This window comes from Pelophylax lessonae (assembly GCF_965119305.1).
Source record: "Pelophylax lessonae genome assembly, chromosome: 4".
In the NCBI taxonomy this organism is placed as follows: Eukaryota; Metazoa; Chordata; class Amphibia; order Anura; family Ranidae; genus Pelophylax; species Pelophylax lessonae.
The window spans coordinates 306,466,550-306,488,629 of NC_138771.1; the positions used below are offsets into that span (position 1 = coordinate 306,466,550).

At 47.9% G+C, this 22,080-nt stretch overlaps 1 protein-coding gene across 1 annotated transcript in view; it reads left to right on the top strand.

Moving 5' to 3' along the window:
• The first annotated feature begins 4,030 nt into the window (after window positions 1-4,030).
• Window positions 4,031-22,080, top strand: part of APAF1 (apoptotic peptidase activating factor 1) — a 255,092-nt gene continuing 237,042 nt past the window's right edge. Inside the window, exons 1-2 of the mRNA XM_082255555.1 lie at window positions 4,031-4,077; window positions 11,383-11,600. Coding sequence (XP_082111681.1) covers window positions 11,463-11,600 — 138 coding nt within the window. The 5' untranslated portion in view covers window positions 4,031-4,077; window positions 11,383-11,462. The remainder of the gene's footprint in view (window positions 4,078-11,382; window positions 11,601-22,080) is intronic.

Genomic DNA, 22,080 nt, shown 5'->3' on the forward strand with positions numbered 1-22,080 from the left:
CCTTATATTCAAAGTCAGCAGCTACAGTATTTGTAGCTGCTGAGTTTTTTTTTTTTCAGATGGTGCTCTTTAACTGCTTGCTGATCACCCCACGTACTTTCACTGTGGGACAATGGCTCCTCTGGGCAGAATCACATACAAGTACATTATTTTGTCCTTCCTGGTCTGCAACGTGCAAGTATGCCAACGGCGACCTACTCCCACTGTGATTGGACACAGCGGGAGCCAATCAGTGGGTACGGTGGACCAGATGTCCGCCTGGGCCCACTGATAGTTCTCAACAGAGGCAGAACGGTGGTCTGCCTATGTAAACAAGGCAGCTTGCCGTTCTGTTAGTAGGGAAGACAAAGATCCCGTGTTTCTGCTAAGCAGGAACATGGATCTCTGCCTTCTCACAGTACAAATACCCCCCACATAGTAAGCAAGCACATTTAACCCTTTGATCGCCTCTGATGTTAACCCCTTGCCTGCCAGTGTCATTAGTACAGTGACAGTGCATATTTTTTAGCACTGATCACAGTATTGGTGTCACTGGTCCCCAAAAAAGTATCAAAAGTGTCACTTAATGTGTCTGCCACAATATCGCTGTTTTGCTAGAAGTTGCTGATCGCTGCCATTACTAGTAAAAAATAAAAATAAAAAAAAATAAATAATAAATAAAAATTCCATAAAAATATCTCATAATTTGTAGATGCTATATCTTTTGCATAAACCAATCAATATACACTCATTGGGATTTTTTTTTACCAAAAATATGTAGCAGAATACATATTGGCCTACATTTATGAAAAAAGTGGATTTTTTACATTTTTTTTAATAGATATGTTTTATAGGCGAAAGTAAAAAATATATATATTTTTTTCAAAACTGTTTATAGCGCAAAAAAAAACAAAAATGCAGGGTTGATCAAATACCTGCAAAAGAAAGCTCTCTTTGTAGGAAAAAAAGGACTTAAATTTTATTTGGGTACAGCGCTGCACAACTGCGCAATTGTTAGTTAATATAACTCAGTGCCACATCGCAAAAAATGGTCTGGTCACTAAGGGGGGTAAAACCTTCCAGAGGTCAAGAGGTTGGGGCCTTATGTACATGGGCACCTGGGGCCCCAAAATTTTGGCATACTAACCTGCCCAATAAACACAGGTGCTTTGCGCCCGTACTGGAGGAAATCTATGTATAATTTGAGTGTGTAGTTTGTGGATTTTAAGAGGCGCATACATGGGTCTCCTTAGTATATACTACAACTGACTCTATCTTTTGATAATTGTCTGCAACCAATTAGGACAATGAATGGGTGGAGCTTGTGATATGTAGTCACTACATATTTCAAAGTTTTGTGTCTAAATAAAGTTATGACTAAGGCCCCATAGGCTGAAACACGTCAACTGATCTTATCAGCAGTTGTGTTCTGTGGTTTCTGAATAAAGATGAAAATTTTTTAAGAGCAAATACCGGTGGGAGGATCATCTTTCTACATATGCACTCAGTTAACCACTTCTGGACCGGAAGATTTTCCCCTCTTAATGGCCAGGCCATTTTTTGCGATTCGGAACTGAGTTACTTTAACTGACAATTGTGCGGTTGTGAGATACTGTCCCCTAATAAAATTGATGTCCTTTTTTCCCACAAATAGAGCTTTCTTTTGGTGGTATTTGATCACCTCTGCAATTTTTTTTTTTTGCGCTATGAACAAAAAAAGAGCGGTAATTCAGAAAAAAAATATATATTTTTTATTTTCTGCTATATAACATTCCCAAAAAAATAATAATTTTAAAATCGAATTTTTTTTCATAATTTTAGGCCAATTTGTATTCTGCTACATATTTTTGGTAAAAAAAAAAAAAATCGCAATAAGCGTATTTTGATTGGTTTGCTCAAAAGTTATGGCATCCACAAACTAGGGGAAAGATTTATGTAATTTTGTTTTTTACTAGTAATGGCGGCGATCTGCAATTTTTAGCGGGACTGCGACATTGCGATGGACAGATCGGACACCTGACATTTTTCGGGGGACCAGTGACATTACTACAGTAATCAGTGCTAAAAATACGCACCGTTACTGTACTAATAACACTGGCAGGAAAGCGGTCAACCAAGGGGCCATCAAAGGGTTTAGTGCCGGTTCAAATTTCTGCGATGCGGGAACGCTGCAAATATATCTGTGTGTTTCCGCATCGCATCCGCACCCCTGGCAGTTCACACTACCTTATGCGATACACTGGGGGTGTCAATTGAAAGTTAACGACACCCCCAGATCAGATCGCATATAGCAGTGCGATCTGAAAGTTCGCACAGAATCAGATCGCACTAGTGTGAACCGCCATGCGATCCGAGTCTGCTGCGGACCAGTAAAAGGGTCCTGTGCGAGTTGGGTGCGATTTCAGCCATACAAACTGTATGGCTGAATTTGCACCGCACAGAGATCGCATGTAATTTTAGGAGCAGGGCGCTCCGAATTACATGCGATCTCTGTGATCGCACAAATGTGAACAGGCACTTAGTGTAAACCTAGGCGGTGCTTTCTAACTGTGAGGGGGGGGTGGGCTTTTAATATCAACACAGAAACCTGTGATCCTAAAAAGGGGGAACACAGAGTGAACAACGGTCTGCTGTGTTTGTAACAGCAGACCGCCGTTCTCTCTCTCCACAGGGAGAGATTGCGGGTGCCCAGGGGCAATTGCGGGTGCATGCTCCGTGCCTCAGCCAGAGATGTATAGTAACTAAGTAGAACTACTTCACTACTGTACTTAAGTACCGAAAGGCGGTATCTGTACTTTCCTAGAGTAGAATTTTTTTCTCCTACTTCCACTTTTACTTCACTACATTTTTTCAATGATTTCAATACTTCTACTCCAATATTTTTTCTTTGTGCTGCATAGTTACTCATTACAATTATAAAAATTACCACTGCCAGAACAGTAGATGGCAGGTTTCATAAAGCTCAAAACATGTGTATTATCAGCGCATACGAAAATAAATGCTACTGTATGTATAAATAAAAGCTGCATTTGAATTAATAAAAAACAATATGATGTTCAAAATTTTGACTTCTTTCTTTAATAACTACATAACACAGTACTTGTACTTTTACTTTCAGTACTTGAGTAGCAATTTTTTTTTAAAAACTACTTGCAATACTTAAGTACAAAAAATGTTGAATACTTTAGTACTTCTACTCAAGTCACTTTTTGATTGAGCACTTCCACTCAAGTCACTTTTTGATCGAGCACTTGTACTTTTACTCAGGTATGGGTTTCGAGTACTTTATACAACTCTGGCCTCGGCTTCACCGCTGGCGAGTGGGCCCCCAGTATCGCTCCCGCCGTACAGGTACGGCGATTCGCAAGAACCTGACGCCGTATAACTGCAGCGGCTGGTCAGCAAGTAGTTATAAGGCTGCGGATCGTTCGGGCACCCCGGGGCTCTTTTATTGGTGAGCTGTATGGGTAGTAGCATTGCTCTTTCTGTTTGCCTTTTGGAAGAAATCCGCACATCTGTACGGTGGTACGGCTCTGGACGCAGGCTGAGATTGTACAGATTGCAGTATGTATGGCCTGTTTTTATCACTCCCCAATCAATCTCTCAGCCATTGCTTTGGCAGCCCGTGTCATTCCCGGCCAAGCTGTTGAAGGAAAATGAAAGCACTGTTGTTTACGTGTTGCCTCAGACTTGCTTTGTCACGGTGTTTGTAAAAGTCCAGACAGTAGCAGGGCGGGGCGGTGACCTCAGGCCGGGATATAACATAGACAAGTCTGCACCCAGTCCCGCACAACAGCGGCTTTCCTCCTAGCACTGACAGCAGCGCGCCCTGCCCCTCTACAGCCAGGTGAGTGCTCAGCTGCCCTGCACGGACACGTCTCTTATATACCACACTGGGCGGCTTGTCCACCTGAGGAAACAGAGCGAGCAGGAAGTACTGCACATGAACCCTTCCACCGTCACACAGCACAGCGCTCTGCTGCAACGCGGCAGACAGGCAGCTTCAGGGGTTAACCGGAAGAAAGGCGCGTCAGGTGCCGTGGAGCACGCTGGGGGATGTAGTTGTTGCTATTGCGGCGGGATATGAATAGGGCTCAGGTATGGCTCGTCTCTGTCAGAGGGGTTTCTTCCATTGGGGGGGCATGGGGAGTGTATAAAAAATGAAGGCTGTGTGGGGGTACAGCTGAGTGCTATGGGGGCAGACACTGCCTCTATATATAGGCCTGTGACAGGAACACATTGTTTAATATGTGGCTGTTTTGACTATAGGGGTGTGTTGCTATAGAGAGGACCTATTGTGAGCAATTAGTTACCTTGTCTGCTGACACAGGCTGGACCTTATAAAACTTCCTGAATGGGGACCTGTCTTCATTGCTGGCCTCCTCCTTGGAGACCACAATCACTCATGTTATAGGGAGCTAGGCTCTAAACACTCCCCACTGAACCAGTACAAAGCACAGGAGAGCTGGAATACATTAGAACTATAGGCTAAATCTTTACTTGTTATGGATAGAGTAATGGGCCATACACATTATACAGTTGTCTTTAGATTTTTTTCCCTTAGATTTACCAAAACCATATAATATGAGGTCAGACCTAAACACTTTCAATTTGTATGCAATCAGGCAGGCCCTTGTACTACAGAGAAAAGGTAAATCAAAAGGAAATCTAACCACAAAAGTTGTATAGTGTGTATCCAGCTTAAGGCTGGCCAAACATCATACAAACCTAAACCCTTTCAATTTGCATGCTATCAGGCAGGCCATTGTACTACAATCAGGAGTGGGTCTTCAAACTATGGCCTTCCAGTGGTTCAGGAACTACAATTCCCATCATGTCTGCGAATGTCAGAGTTTTACAATGCCTCATGGGACGTGTAGTTCCGCAACAGCTGGAGGGCCGTAGTTTGGAGACCCTTGCACTACATAGTTGAAAGTAAATCTAAAGACAATTGAATGAGAAAATTGTATAATTTATGGCCAGCCTTAGGGAGGATTATAACCCCTATCAGGTTTTTTTTTTTTTTGCCATCTTTGTCCCATTGGGGAGATTTACATTCACTTCCTGTCGTATAACCAAAACCAGGAGTCAGAGAAAATATCTGCAAATTACCCACCTAAAATAATTGTAAAGCTTTAATTATTTATTTTTTTTCAATAAAATAAACATGTAAGACCGCATTCACACTGCAGGGGCATGACTTCTGCACTACTTCGGGGGCGACCTGTGAAGTCTCGTGCACCGCGACTTCGGCGCGACTTGCACGGACTTCATATAATGAATGTCTATGCAAGTCACTCCAAGGTCGCCCCGAAGTTATACAGGACCCTTTTTCTAAGTCGGAGCCATTTGTGTCGCTCCTATTAGAACGGGTCCTGTAGCACTGCATGGACCGTGAGGGACCGCGACTTGTCAGGCTGACAAGTCGCCTAACAAGTCGCAGTAGTGTGAATGGAGCCTTATAGTTACCTGCTCTGTGCAGTGGTTTTGCACAGAGCAGCCCAGACCCTCCTGTCGGGTGCCCCCACAGCAAGCAGCTTGCTATTGGGGCACCTGAGTCAAGCCACTGCTCTGTATGTCCAGTCACACATGGAGGTGCGGCTCCGCCCACTCCATTTCCTGATTGGCTTACTGGCTGTGATTGACAGCAGGGGGAGCCATTGGCTTTAACCACTTCCCGACCACCCACCGCCTATTTACTGCGGCAGGGTGGCTCTCCTGCGCAAACCGACATAGATCTATGTCATTAGCGCACGGGAAGCTAGGGGGCGAGCGCGCTGCCAGCGGGGCGCCCCCAACCCCACTCGACAGCGGTGAAGCCAATACGTGTGTCAGGCGGCTCCTATTGCTGCCTAACACCCGCGATCGCTCCCCGCTGAGAGAGAAGAACAGTCAGCTGTTGTAAACACAGCCGACCGTCCTTCTTCCTGAAATGATCACAGAGCTCATGTGATCTTTCTGTATAGGATCACAGGTCTCTATGGTCATCTCAGAAGCTACGCCCCCCACAGTTAGAATCACTCCCCTAGACTCACATTTAACCCCTTGATCACCTATACTGTTAACCCCTTATGTCACTGGTACCCCTAAAAGTGTAAAAAATGTCAGTTAGGGGTCCGATCTGTCTGCGGCAATGTCGCAGTCATGGAAAAAAATGCAGATCACCGCCATTACTAGTTTAAAAAAAAAAAAAAAAAAAACAATAAAAATTACATAAATCTTTCCCGTACTTAGTAGACACGATAACTTTTGCGCAAACCAATCAAAATACGCTTCTTGTGATTTTTTTTTTTTTTACCAAAAATATGTAGCAGAAAACAAATTGGCCTAAAATGTTAAATTTTAATTTTTACATTTTTTTTTTTTGATTATGTAATAAAGCAGAATGTGAAAAAAAAAAAAAATACAGAAAATACAGTATATTTTTTTTTTCAAAATTGTCGCTCTTTTTTTGTTTATAGCGCAGAAAATAAAAATCGCACAGGTGATCAAATACCAGCCAAAGAAAGCTCTATTTGTGGGAAAAAAAGGACGTCCATTTTATTTGGGTACAGTGTCGCACAACCGCTCACTTGTCTGTTAAAGTAACAGTGCTGAATCGCAAAATAGGGCCTGGTCATTAAGGGGGCAAATCCTTCCGGTCTTAAAGTGGTTAAACCAAACACATATGAATTACACAGGTTCTGTGGCTGGTTGAGGTAGTAATTAAAAACTCTCTAAGTCTTATCTGCATTAAATTAGTCTCAGAACCTATGTAATTCGTATGTGTTCGGGTTTAATGGGATGAGGTGGCAACCCTAATCAGGAGTGCGAATCCTTCAAGGCTCTCGTGAACATCGCTGGATCAAGGGGGGGGGGGGGGGGCTGCTGCACACAGGTTTTTTTTTTATTTTTATATTTTCATGCATGAAGGTAAAAAACCTTGTGCCTTTACAAACATTTTAAAGCAGAACTCCACTCAAAAGGGAATGTTCCGCTTTAAGGACTCCCCTGCTCCTCTTGTACAATTGGCACTTTTGAGGAGCGGGGGAAGCGGGTACCTGATTTTGACAGGTACCTGCTCCTATTTCTGTTTCCAGCGCCACGGCACTCAGCAACAGAATTTCTCCTCCCTCCATCCCCCCTGCTGTCTTTTGGGACACTTGACAGGTCCCAGAAGATTGCATCCACCATTTAGGATGCGAAGCGCGACTCGCATGTGCGCAGTGGGTACCTGTCTGTGAAGCTGCAAGCAGTCGCAACCAGGTGCTGCAAGTGAAGATGGCGGTGTCGCCAAGGAAGAACAGAGGATGAAGACGGTTGGGGTGAGCTCCCCGCTGGACCGTGAGACAGGTGAGTAGCTATTTTTTAAAAGTCAGCAGCCACAATTTTTGTAGCTGCTGACTTTTTATTTTGATAAGTGCCTGGAGCTCCTCTTTTTCTGATGTTTGTTTACAGGTAAAAATCTGTATTTTTTGCTAGAAAATGACTTGGAACCCCCAAACATTATATATATTTTCATCAGAAACCCTAAAGAATAAAATGACGGTTGTTGCAATTTTTAATGTCACACAATATTTGCACAGCATTTTTTAAACCCTATTTTTGGGGAAAAAATATGCTTTAAATTTTAATGCAAAAAAACATAATTACATTTTTTTGTAAAATCTAAAAGATGAGGTCACGCCGAATAAATACCAAATATGTTACACTTTAAAACTGCGCACGCCCGTGCAGCGGAGACAAACGGCATATGTATTGGCCTCTGGCTAGCTGGCGGATGTAGCGGCTGGTAGCTGGGGTCTCCCGGTGGGACGGGAGAGCCAGAGAGAGTTGTGGAAGATGGGGGGGGGGGGGGGGGGAATGCCTCCTCCCCTCCTACTGCTTGTAATAACAACCGAGTGGCTAGTTAGCTGCTCGGTTACAAGTGAGCTGACTGATGGCTCTAAAAAATGGTAATGGGCTGATACCCCGGTACAACCACTTGAAGTCAAATGATGTACCAGATCTGTACATGATTTGGCAGGAAGTGGTTTCATAGGCTGAAAGGGTTTTTTTTTTTTGTTTGTTTTTTTTTTTTTTTTTACCTTTAATGCATTTTCTGCATTTAAGGCAAAAAAAACTTTTGATGCAGCTAGATTCCTAGCCCCTCCTTTATACTTACCTTAGCCCGATCTAGCACTGTGATCAGCATCTCTATTGGCTCTCTCTTCTTATAGGTTTAGAGAGCCATTGGCTCCTGCTGCTGTAGATCACAGCCAGTGAGGAGGCCAAGCTGAGTTCTGTGTGTTAATGGACATCCAGCATGGTTTGGGATTGACTCTGCATGAGTGCCCCATAACAAGCAGTTTACTATGGTGGGCACTTACTTAGTAGAGGAAGGAGCCAGGAGCACGAGTGGGGAGACCCGAGAAGAGGAGGATCGGGGCTACTCGGTGCAAAACTATTGCACAGAGCAGGTAAGTATGACATGTTATTTAAAAGAAAATATGAGTTTACAATCACTTTAAGGTAATCCCTTGCCCCCCAGGTCACCATAACTAGTGTCCCTGTTGGAAGATTGCCCTCTATTCCTGTTCTGGGAAAAGCCCACAATTTGGGAAGTATGTGTACTTTCACTTTTAATGATAATGGTAAACAGGACAAATAGAGAGGATGAATCTCCCTAACGGGGGTACAGACTGCAATGAAGCCTAATAGAAGTTCTGGTCCATCCAAAACCAAAAAAATAATAAAGTTTTGCCTTTTAGGTATACTTTAAGGCTAAAAAAAAGTGTGCTTTTTGGCAAATAAAACCAAAGAAATTTCCAAGCTAAACTTACTGACCAACCGAATTGAATAACAGTATGCATAAAAAATGGGTTTAGTTTGCACACATTTGCAAATACTTGCGTAAGGTACAGGCCCGTCATGGCACCCCATTTTCTGTAGTCCCTAACTCTAACTTCTAAGAGTCTCATAGTGGAAGCACATGCATTTTGATGGATAGGTAGAGGGCAGATGAGCCAGAGGGAGCCCATCCCTCCTTAAAGGCGCAGGGGCACACTGAACACCCAGCACATAGCATTATGGCAGCAAAGGTATCATTGCGAAATTAAAGGAATACATTGAAAACACATCAGATCTCAATGGGGAAAAGTATCAGGCTGGATATCTATACTGATATGGACTGGGTAATGTGTTAGGAAAGAAAGGATGACACTTTGTTTAATGGAAATGAAAATGATCAACCTACAGAGGGCTGAATTCAAAGACACCCCAAAAATCAAAGTAAGAAATTATGCATCAGGCTAATCCATTTTGCTGAAATTTCATTGCAGCAGATCAAAATGGTACTCAGTAATTTGTATGGCCCCCACATGCTTGTATGTATGCCTGACACCGTCAGGGCATGCTCCTAATGAGACGACAGATGGTGTCCTATGGTATTTCCTCCCAGATCTGAACCAGGGCATCACTGAGCTCCTGAACAGACTGAGGTGAAACGCGGCGTCATCGAATGGACCGAAACTAATATCCCAGAGGTTGGGTTTCGGTCAGGCCAGCGTGGAGGCCATCCAATGGTATCATATCCTTCATCCTCCAGGTACTGGCTGCATACTCTCGCCGCATGAGGCCAGGCATTGTCGTGTACCAGGAGGAACCCAGGACCCACTGCACCAGCGTAGGGTCTGACAATGGGTCCAAGGATTTCCTCCCCATACCTAATGGCAGTCAGGGTATCATTGTCTAGCCTGTAGAGGTTTGTGCGTCCCTCCATGGATATGCCTCCCCAAACCATCACTGACCCACTACCAAACCAGTCATGCTGAACAATGTTACAGGCAGCATAACAGTCTCCATGGCTTCTCCAGACCCTTTCACATCTATCACATGTGCTGAAAGTGAACCTGCTCTCATCTGTGAAAAGCACAGGGCGCCAGTGGTGGACCTGCCAATTCTGATGTTTAGTGGCAAATAACAATCAAGCTGCACGGTGCTGGGCAGTGAGCACAGTGCCCACTAGAGGATGTCGGGCCCTCAGGCCACCCTCGAAGTCTGTTTCTAAATTAACCCCCCAATGCCAGATATTCAGTGCTGTGAAGAGGACCAGGCATCACAGGAGAGATATCTTCAGGAGTCATCAGCCAGCAGGATGTGGGACATACTTCATTAGAAGTTAGATACATACCCACAGCAGTAGCAAAAAAAAAAAAAAAAAAAAGTTTTTGAAAATGTAAGCAGAGTTTAAGATCAAAGAGGAAGCATAATTTTAAAGTGTTACTAAACCCAGGACACTGCAATCATCATATCTGGTCTCCCACACTACACACTTTTTTTTTTCATCAGCAGTATATAGTAGTCTTCTGACTTCTGTCAGTGTCTAGTAAAGCTTGTAGGAGGAGTTTTTATTCTGCTCTGACTGTCCTTTGAGGCTACATGACCCCTGGACAGTGTTGATTGGCCCTGTGCTGATCACACGCACGCTCCCAAGCAAAAAAAAAACTCACCAAACTGAGCATGTGCAGAGTGCCTCTAAGGCTACTGTAAGCAGATGGATTGGGGACAGTAAAGAAAATTGTTGGGATAAGATACATTGCTGGGCTACCTTTTTCCCTGGCACTGGGATGGATATCACACGATCAATCCATCATGGACAGTCTTTTAATTTTCTTGGCTGATGTATAAATGTTCTATTTGCTGAAAACATGTAAGTGTAAACCTATCTCTCCAAACAAAAGGAATATTTTTTTCTATTTATTAAAATGCCTTCATGGTGCCTTCATCGTGGTACTTTCAGAAAATGTAGAACTGTATACATTTATGTGACTTGTACTATGTTGGCTTTACTCTGCACCAGCCATAATTTATTTTTAATGATTTTTGTTAATACAATTTATACTTGCCATGGATTACTACTATGCTGTAGTCCTTTAAAGTCCAGTTAGGGAATTGTTGCTTTCTGTTCATTTTTCCTTTTAAGTTACCTAAGCCGACATTCGATTCAGCACTGGGCTCATCTGCAGTTCTTCTCACCCCTCATTTCCAGGTCTTACAGGCTTTGCTGAGGCAGCAGGAGCCATTGGCTCCTGTTGCTGTCAGTCAAAGCCAGCGATGAGGGAGTGGGCGGGGGGCCGAGTCCCACTGTTTATGGCAATAGGCACAGACAATGGGGCTTGGGAGTAAGCCCACACGAGAGCCCCCATGGGAAGCTGTTTTCTATGGAGGCACTCAGAGGTTTACCTGCAGCATGTAGCCAAGTTACTAAGAAGCTGCCGCTAAGTACTATATTACGATGTACTGTCCGATTTTCTATCATTTTGAGCTACAACTATGTGCACTTTATTTTCTTTCTTTCTTTCTTCTTTTTTTTTTTTTTTATTTCATGTCTCAATCAAAATTATGCTGCTTTTGCTTTAATTTTACAAATTTTATTTTCCACAGGTGACTAGAGTTATGGTTTACACTTGACAAGTTGTTGCTGATATCCTGTTAACTTAAAGCACTTAAAAATAAATGAGAAAATGGATGAAAGAGCCCGCAGCTTGCTGCTTCAAAACCGAGCAGCACTGGCAAAGGATATCAGGACTGCCTACATCATGGATCACATGATTGGTGATGAAGTCATTACACCACAAGAGGAAGAGAAAGTGAAAAGTCAGGTAACTATAGCATTTCATAAAGTTACATTTTCTCTTACGTCCTCCGACAGTCGCCGCCTCCTCTAAGTCATCACTATTGGGTATTGGCTTCCGCTCCGCAGGAGTAGCTAGGCATAAGACAGGCAAAAGAACAAAGGCATTTGCATATACACACCCATGGGGGCTGTCCCACTGGTCAATACCCACCTGCAGTGACCACTACCATCTCAGTTTCTTTCTGCCTAGCGTCAGGAGTAGTTAGGCTTCCCTGTGCTGGGGCTACAGTCTCAGCCTTTCTAATCTTCTTCTTTTTTTCTTTTTTTTTTTTTTTTTATTTGATTTTCTTTGAAAATGTCAGTTTTTTTCTTTGATTTATTAGCTGTTTCTTTTGTCAGCTTTAGTTTTAGTCGTTTCTTCGGATGAAGATGGATTCATGTGGCGCTGGGATTCAGGCTGACCGCCCTGGTTCTCCAGGGCAGAGGGTCAGAGGGACCCCCAGCCCGCCATCGAGCGTTCAGCCATGGTTCGTCCTGGCATTATGAACGACCCATCCCTGCTCGCAGCAGGGATGCAGCCATGAGGTGGCTACCTCACTGGACACATCTGCGGTGCTGCAGTGTATTGTCCCTGGCTAACGGCATTCCCTGTCAGATGAGGACAGCGGCTTTCCGTTCTGAGAGGCTCCCCACGCCATCTGGTACAGGTAAGTACTTCTGTGTGGGGTGGCAGTCCTGTGTTGCTGTGTGTCCCCCATGTCTGTGCCGGTGTGGGCCTCCCTGTTTGTGATCCCTGTGGGGTCTTTTTGTACATGCGCTGCGCTATGGTGCTGTGTGTTTGTGGGAGCCCCCTTCCCTGTGTCACTTCGGTGTTTCACTGGGGGTGCAGGCGATGTGTGTGGGGGCCGCAGTGGGGGTAAAACCGCGCGGTTCGCCATCTTTACTTTGGGCAAGCATGTTGGCTTCACTGTGGGCTGTATTACATGCTGTTTTGGCGCTATCTTGCGCGTGGCAGAACAATCGTTTCGCACATGTTCGGCGGCCGTTTTCCCGAAGTCTCCCATTCAGTTCTATGGGCAGCCATTTTCCCTTGCACCTTTGCAGCTTATAGTTCAGCCTCTTCTGACCTCACTTCCTTTTCCTCTGAAGCAGCGACCTTGGTGGTAACACTCTGGGCTCTGCAGACTGTCTCTTCCATAACCTTCTGTTTTGTCATTTCTGGCTCAGTCACTGTTAACATAGCGGTGGGCTGCGCACTCCGCAGCGGTGTTAAAGGGACAGTTCCTTTTTTATTGCACTGTTATTTTTCACCTTGGGCAATGGATTCTCAGGACAAAAAATTCCCTTCAGCCCTGGTGGGGGACCCCAGTCCTGCTGTGGCCCCTGTTATGCCTGATTTGGCCGCTGTAGTGGCATCCTTAGTGTCCAAAATGGAGGATCTGATGGCTGAACATGTTGCTAGAAAGAGGCCCAGATTGTCTGTCTCTCTCATCTGATTCAGATGGTGATATGGCTGCTGCGGCGGGCTTGCCCTTTTCAGGGTCTCGCTCATCTTTAGACCCGCTGGGGTCTGAGGGGGAGGCGGAGGTGGTTGATGATTCTCCCCCGGGGTCGCCTGAAGAACGCACGACCATGGATGAATTGATTTTCAAGGAAACACTACATTTGGAGGATGAGCCCAATCCTCCGGGGCATTGTGTCCTCATTTGGGACACACAGGACCCGCAAGTCGGCGCAGGTTTTTCCCTGCCCAGCTGAGTTTCATTACACTGTTAATGAACTGTGGCGCACTTTGAAACGGCCCTTCCTGCTACCTAGTCGGTTTAAACAGCTTTATCCTTTTGCACCGACTACGGAATCACGATGGTGTGTGCCTCCACAGGTGGATCACACTGTGGCCGTGTTGAACAAGGCTACCTTGATCCCTACTGAGGAGACCCCGGTTTTTCGGGATCCCACGGACAGACGGTTGGAGTCTCTAGCCCACCATTCCTACACGGTGGCGGGTTCCTTGCTCAAACCTGTTTTCGCGTCCGTTCTGGTGGCTCAGGCGGTGGCTGATTGGACTAAGGTGCTTAGGAGCAACCTCGTGTCTGATTCTGTTCCACCTGCCAGGCTGGCCAAAGTGGATCAAATTCACCAAGGGGTCATGTATTTGTGTGATGCGGCCTTAAATGAGGCCCCTTTGGTAGCGCGCCTCTCTAGTGTTGTGGTGCTTAACCGCCGACTGATCTGGCTGGAATGCTGGTCGGCTGACCAGTCGTCTCGGAAAACAGTTGCTGATTTTCCCTATGCTGGTTCTCGCCTTTTTGGCGAGGCCTTGGATACCTTGGTGAAAGGCGTCACGGGGGGGCAAGAGCACCTTGGTGCCCCAGAACCCAAAGAACAAGTCCTTTCGTGGCAAGCAGGGTTCTACTTCTCGATCCACTCAGGGGTCCTTTCGTGCCTTTCGAAACCAATTCAAGGGCCAAGGTAGCCAGAAGAAGCCCTGGGCAGGCAAGCAGAAGTCCGGGAATGCCGGCTCGGCGGGTCAACCCGCCTCTGCCTGAAGGGGTGCCCTCACCCGTTTCAGGGGTGGGGGGACGTTTGCGCGGTTTCCTCCAACCTTGGCTGCTCCGAATTCCGGACAGGTGGGTTCAGGAAATCATTCGATCCGGGTACAAGATCGAATTCCTTTCCCAGCCAGCGGACAGATTTTTTCCCTCAAATCTTCATTTGCTTCCAGGGCGTATGCAGGACCTGCATCAAGCGGTGCAGGACCTCCTTGCCCAGGGGTTGATTGTCCCGGTGCCTCATCGGGACAGGTTTCGGGGGTTTTATTCCAATCCATTTACTGTGCCCAGAAAGGAGGGCAAAGTGAGTCCTATTCTGGACCTGAAAGCACTGAACCGCTTCGTGCGCGTTCGAAAGTTCCGTATGGAATCTCTTCGTTCGGTGGTGGCCTCCCTGAGTCCGGGGGAATTCCTGGCCTCTATAGACCTGAAGGATGCGTACCTACACATCCCCATTTTCGAGGGTCACCAGAGGTACCTTCGGTTCGCAATAGCGGAGGACCACTATCAGTTTGTGGTGTTACCTTTCGGTCTCGTTTCGGCTCCAAGGGTCTTTGCCAAAGTGCTGGCACCGGTTCTGGGCCTGCTAAGGGCTCGGGGCATTGCAGTCTTGGGGTATTTGGACGATCTCCTACTAAGGTCGAGTGTCAGCCAGGACCTACTGCGTGATCTGTCCACCACGGTACAGACGCTCCAGGAGTTCGGATGGACCATCAACGTGCAGAAGTCGACGTTGTCTCCATCAGTTCGTCTTCCCTATCTGGGAATGATCCTGGATTCTGCTCAGGCAAAGGTGTTCTTGCCGGAGGACAAACTCCGGACCTTGCAGGACGAGATCAGGTCCCTCAGGGACAATCCGTCCTCGTCACTCAGAACCTGTATGCGGGGCCTGGGGTTGATGGTTTTGGCCTTCGAGGAGATACCATTTGCTCAGATTCACACACGGTCTCTCCAAGCGGAGATCCTGGCCAGGTGGGACAGACTACCTCAGTCTCTGGATCTGAGTGTCTCATTGAGTCGCCGGACCAGAATGCATCTTCTGTGGTGGCTCCAGTCCCCGGCGGTGTCGGAAGGCAAGTGCTTCCGTCCGTTACTGTGGACAGTAATTACCACGGATGCCAGCCTGTCGGGCTGGGGTGGAGTCCTGGGCAACCTGTCTGCCCAGGGCACTTGGTCGGGGGAGGAATCCTCCCTTCCGATCAATGTGCTGGAATTGCGGGCGATCAAGCTCTGTCTCTTCCAGTGGTCGGATCGACTTCGGGGCTGTCCTGTTCGGGTACAGACGGACAATGCTACCGCGGTGGCTTACATCAACCACCAAGGGGGCACCAGAAGTGCCCGGGCGGCCCGGGAGGTGACCGACATTCTGTCTTGGGCCGAGACTCATGTTCCGGCAACTTCAGCAGTTCACATTCTGGGTGTGGAGATTTGGCAGGCCGACTATCTGACCGCCAGACCCTGGACCAGGGGGAATGGTCCCTGCACCCGGAGGTCTTCCAAATGCTGTGTGCAAAGTGGGGATCCCCGGACGTAGATCTGTTCGCATCTCGGCTAAACCAAAAGGTGGAAAGGTTCGTGGCAAGAACGCGCGATCCTCTGGTGCGTTGGTGGCCCCTTGGCATCAGTATCGTCTGATGTATGCCTTTCCTCCGATTCAGTTGTTATCCAGGTTCCTCCGCAGGTTAGCTTCGGAACCGCACCTGGTGATTCTGGTGGCGCTGGACTGGCCTCGCCGGTCCTGGTACGCCGACATTGTTCACCTGGCAGTGGCGCCTCCGTGGCGCCTGCCGATGCGAGAGGATCTACTGTCTCAGGGACCGATCTTCCATCCTGCTTTACAGTCGCTGGCTTTAACGGCCTGGCTGTTGAGACCCAGGTCTTGAGGGACAGGGGTCTCTCCCCTGAGGTCATTCCTACTCTGATCAAGGCTAGGAAGACCTCATCTGGTAAAATCTATTACTGTACCTTATTTCGCCTGGTGTGAGTCCAGGGGGTTCTCCCCTCGCTCTTACTCGGTGTCGAGAGTGTTGGCTTTCCTCCAGCCTGGCGCTGGCCACAATAAAGGGCCAGGTGTCTCCACTGGCGGTTCTTTTCCAACGCCCTGTGGCGTCTCATTCTTTGATTCGCACCTTCATTCAAGGTGTGCGACATTTGGCTCCTCCCAGGAAGGAGCCTTTACCTCCATGGGACTTGAACTTGGTTCTGTCCGTGTTACAGCGTGATCCTTTTGAGAACATTCGGGAGATATCGTTGCCTCTGCTGTCCAAGAAGGTTGCCTTTTTAGTGGCGATCACTTCGGCTCGCAGAGCGTTGTCTTGCCGCTCTCCTTACTTGGTAATTCACAAGGATAAGGTGGTCTTGCGGCCACACCCGTCTTTTCTTCCTAAGGTGATCTCTGAGTTCCACCTTAATGAGGACATTGTCCTGCCTTCGCTTTGTACGAAGCCTAAGCATCCTAAGAAGGTTGCTTTCCATTCCTTGGATGTTGTCAGGGCTATCAGGGTTTACCTGTCGTCTACGGAATCCTTTCGGAGGACGGATTCCCTCTTTGTCCTTCCTGAGGGACCTCGCAAGGGCATGGCTGCGTCTGCAGCAACTATTGCCAAATAGATCAGACAGACCATTGAACAGGCTTATGCTTTGAAGGAACGTGTTCCACCCTTCCCTGTTAAGGTGCACTCTACCAGATCTGTGAGTGCGTCCTGGTGCCTATTGGCATCGTGCCTCGGTGGCCCAGGTGTGCAAGGCTGCGACTTGGTCGTCGGTGCACACCTTTTCCAAATTCTACAAGGTAGATGTTCTGGCATCAGCTGATGCCTCCTTTGGCCGCAAAGTTCTCAGTGCGGCAGTGCCATGAAGGACCCTTGTGTTTTTTTGTGGGTCCCTGGCTGTTGGTATTTGCTTTCCTGGGCTGTTGCTCCTGTTGAGCCTTGTTTTTTTTCTGTTGCCCAGAAGGTTCCCTTACTGTGCTGGTAAGGTTCCTTTCTCTGATGTGGGTACTGCGTTGTCTTTTCTACGGTTGCGTCTCCCACCCCTCATGTCTACACTGCTTTGGGACATCCCAATAGTGATGACTTAGAGGAGGCGGCGACTGTCGGAGGACGTAAGAGAAAACTGAATTTTTGTAAAATCTTACCTGTAAAATTCCTTTCTCTGAGTCCTCCGACAGTCGCCGCCCCCGCCCCTCTTTTGGGGTTGTGTTCTTATTACCTACTGCTATGCTACCAAACTGAGTTGGGAGTGGTCACTGCAGGGGGGTATTGACCAGTGGGACAGCCCCCATGGGTGTGTATATGCAAATGCCTTTGTTCTTTTGCCTGTCTTATGCCTAGCTACTCCTGCGGAGCGATAGTCGATACCCAATAGTGATGACTTAGAGGAGGCGGCGACTGTCGGAGGACTCAGAGAAAGGAATTTTACAGGTAAGATTTTACAAAAATTCCGTTTTTTTTTTTTTTTTTTTTTTTTTTTTTAAAACATTTTTACCCCAATTATCTATGTGTAGACAGTGCTTATTAATGAACCATATAGGCAGCACCATGGACAGTGAAAGCAAGGAATCAATGCTTATTTTTCTGAACAGACAAATCCAAATCTGAGAAATCTGAAAGTAGCAAAACAAAGTAAATGCTCTCATAAATTTTTCCTCTCCAAGGATATACACCTGGGGCTCCCAGACAGGGAAATTTGCCCGAATGTTGCATGACCCCAGGCTGCTATATGCATTAGCCCTTATTCTATCCTACTCTGTAAAAATGTTATCATTTTCCTATATGCCATAAACTTTCTATGCTGTGTGTTGTTGGGTAAAATTTATATTGTAGGAAATATCACAATTTAATGTATGTTTTATCAGCTGTTTATTTAAATATACTGGGTTATCAGCCCATTGCCTTTGTGTAAATACTGTTTTCTCTTTCATTCATTGATGGACACAGCTCCTCGTACAGGAGTAGGACACTAGGCAGAAAATAATTCTGGCTACACCCATGGGCAGTCCCAGGGGGTATACCCACTCTCTCTGCTATAGCCACTCGCTACTTTCTGGGATCCTTGGTCCTGGCAACATTTTTTTTCCTCCTGGATTTTTCCTGTGATATTTACAATCAACTGCTGGACTGGACGACAGGCTGGATAATCTAGATCCAATGGTCACCCCAGTCTGGCCCAGCTTCGCCCTGGGTCGGCCACGACATAGCCCCACTGGATGGGGGGGGGGGCTGGCCTGCGAGTTAAACGGCTCGTGAGGTCGAATACAACCGCGTCTCAGGCCGAGTCTCAACAATCCTCCTGGCCAACACCCCCTACTTCGATTGAGAGGGTTTGTCTCGAGCAGCACCAGCCTGATTCCTGGTATGGTGAGTAGCTTTTCCCCCTGGAGGGTTTTGGTTTGGCGTGCCCCTCCTTGACACGGTCAGACTCCCAGATTCCCCTCTTTCCCACAGGCACTCTCCCCCCCCCCCCCCCTTGCCAAGTCACTCATGCTGCCCCCCCCTTCTACATAGGCTGGGGCTGTTTGGGTGGTCCGGCAACTTTCCTGGGGTGAGGGCAAGGCGCTGACTAGTAGCGATGGGGGGGGGTGCGCCGCTGGCGACTGATCGATCGACTGTGCGGGGGGGGGGGGTTGTACCTGGTGGGGGTCCCTGCCAGGGCCCCCCTGTCCTGCCTGGATCTGTCTTTGAGGACTGGTCTCCCAATCCTTGTCCCTGTATGCCTTATGATGCCGTGTGGGGCCGCCATTTTGTTGTAGCCTTGTGTCGTATACACGGCGGCCATGCTTGTGTAGTCCGACTGCCATTTTGCTGTGGTTTGCCATTGAAAATAGCGGCGGCCCTCACAGTGGAGCCAGTTGGGCAACTTCAGCAGTGGGAGCCCCTCCTCATCCCCTGAGGCTGACTCCTGGATCATTTTACTTCCTGATCGCGGCACGTGTAGTGCAGATTATCCTGGTGGCTGCAGGTGCTTGTCTTTGCAGGTGGTGAGTGTGGCAGGGTCCTCTCTCTGCTGAGGATCGCTTGGTGCTTTGTGCCTAGTGACCGGATGGTGCTGCCAGCGCAATGGGGGTTGTCCCTTAGCAGTGTTTGTGTGATGGAGTCTTTGGAGCACATTTCTCCACCTGATCCCCTCTCTGAGGCTGCGGGGCCCTTCGGGTCCCAACCATCCATCTATGCACTGACGGCAGTCCTGGAGTCCCTTGTGTCTCTGCTGGAGGTGTCTTTCGGGTGACAGGCTGCAGTTTATCTGTGATGCCTCTTTGGATGCGGCTCCCCTGATGGCTCACATCTCTGTTTTTGGCATTGGTTCTTTGGCGTGCCTTTAGCTCAAGTGCTGGTCTGCAGATCAGACTTCAAAAAAGGCCTTGACTGATCTTTCTTTCCAAGGAGATCGCCTGTTTGGAGCTACCCTGTATGACATCATTAAAGGTCTCATAGTGGTGGAAAAGTACTTTTCTTTCACAGGCTACAAGGGGCAAGGAACCTCGTCGTAGACGTGGGCCTTCCTTCTCAGCTCATTAGAAGTTTTTTTCGTCCCTCATGGTCGACTGACAAGGGCTCGAAGCCTTTCAGGGGATCCAAACAAACCTGGTCTGGCTAGCCAAAATCGGGCTTCTCCAGACCCGTGGACAAAGCTCCTTCAGCAAGAAGGTGCACCCTCACCCGTATCTGGGGTCGGGGAATGTCTTCGCTGGTTTCCGGACCCGTGGACTTTTCGAGTGCAAGACAAGTCAGTCGGTACGGCTACAAGATCAAGTTTTGCTCTTGTCCCCTAGCAAGGTTTTTTCCTTCCAATTTGTTCGGGGCAGTACAAGACCTGTTCCTTTTTAAGGGGTGATTGTCCTGGTTCTGACTTCAAAACTTTTGCAGGGTTTTTACTCAAACCTGTTCACAGTCCTCAGGAAGGAAGGCAAAGTGCATCCAATCCTGGACCTCAAGGCGCTAAACTGCTTTGTGTGGGTACAGAAGTTCAGAATGGACTCCATTCGAATGATGGTTGCATCAAGGATGCCTACCTTCACATTCCAAAATGTACCAGTCACCAGCGTTTTCTCCACTTTGCTATGGGAGAGGAGCATTATCAGTTTGTGGCGTTACCCTTTGGTCTCGCCTCTGCTCCTCGGTCTTCACAAAAGTGTTAGCCCCGGTGCTACCCTTGCTATGCCAACTGGGGATCGCTGTACTGGGCTACTTGGACGATCTCCTTCTGTGAGCAGAGTCTCCCTCTGCTCTGGTGGGCAACCTGGAGATCACAATCCAGACTTTCAGAAGTCTGCTCTGGTTCCATCCACGAAGCTGGACTATCTGGGCCTGACTCGGCCTTAGCCAGAGTGCTCCTTTCTCTGGACAAACTCCAGAAACTGCAGGCTGCAGTTCTTCCCCCCCCCCCTTCCCCCTGCTGTCCATTAGATGGTCGTCCCTCCGGACTTGCATGCGGGCGCTGGACCTGATGGTGTCTACCTTCGAGGCGGTTCCGTTTGCACAGTTCCATAGGAGGTCCCTGCAAAGGGAGATTCTGACCAAATGGGACAAGACTCCCCAGTCCCTGGAATATCAGATCAGCCTGAGTCTGGAACGAGGGAGCCCTTGATATGGTGGCTTTGTTCTCCGGCGCTTCAGCTGGGAAAATCCATCCTCCCCTTGTATTGGACAGTGGTCACCACAGATGCCAGCCTGTCCGACTGAGGAAGCGTCCTCGGCAAGCATTCTGCTTAGGGCATCTGGAAACTGGAACAGTCCAGACTACCAATCATTGTCCTGGAACTCTGAGTGATCAGACTGTGTCCAGATCATTGGACGGATCGTCTTCAGGGTTGTCCAGTGCGCATTCAATCGGACAGTGCCACGGCCTTGGCTTTTGCCAATCATCAAGGGGACACATGAAGTGTCCTGGCAGCTCTGGAGGTAGCAGGCATTCTAACACGTGCAGAAGGGTTTGTTCCAGCTCTCTCCGCCGTACACATTCCTGGGGTGGAAAATTGGCAGGCGGCTTATCTATTGGCAGGCGTTGGACATGGGGAGTGGTTGTTTCATCAGTTGTATCTCCAGTGGGACACCCCCGAGATGGATCTGTTGGCATCTTGGCTCAACAGAAAGGGTGCAGAGGTTTGTGGCTCGGTCAAGGGATCCTCTGGCGGACGCCAGAGACGTGTAGATGGCCTCGTGGCGTCAGTAGTGGCTGGTTTTTGCCTTCCCTCCTCTCAAGCTTCTGCCCAGACTTATACGCGGGATCGAGGCAGAAGGGATTCCAGTCATCTTAGTGGCTCCAGACTGGCCTCCCCGGGCTTGGTACGCCAATCTGGTGCGGCTGGTCGCTGACATTCCTTGGAAGCTTCCTCCCAGAGAGGACTTTTTATCCCAAGGACTGCTCTTCCATCCTGCTTAACAGTTGCTGGCTTTGACGGCTTGGCTGTTGGAACGCCAGGTGCTGCAGGATAGGGGTTTGTCTGAGAGTCGGTGGTTCCTACCCTGTTGAAAACTAGGAAATCTACTTCTAGGAAGATCTACCATCATACTTGGAAGACATACATTGTGTGGTGTGAGTCTCCTTGGGATTCCTCCTCGCTCCTTCTCGGTGGTTTGGATCCTAACCTTCCTTCCACGGATGGTCGAACAGAAACTGGCCTTGAGTACCATAAGGGGCCAGGTGTCGGCTTTGGTGATCTTCTTCTTCCAACGACCTTTGGCCACACACTCTCTGGTGCGTACCTTTCTTCAGGGTGTCCGACATTTTGTTCCTCCAGTGCGGCCTCCGCTGCCGCCTTGGGAAATTTGGTGCTTTTAGCTCTGCAGAAGCCTCCTTTTGAAAATTATTCGGGAGATTCCCCTGCTTACATTGTCTCAGAAGGTGACTTTTTAGTGAATATAACTTCTGCGTGCACAGGGTGTTGGAACTGGCAGCGTTATCCTGTCGTTTCACCTTACCTGGTGATTAACGGGGATAAGGTGGTTTTTCGCC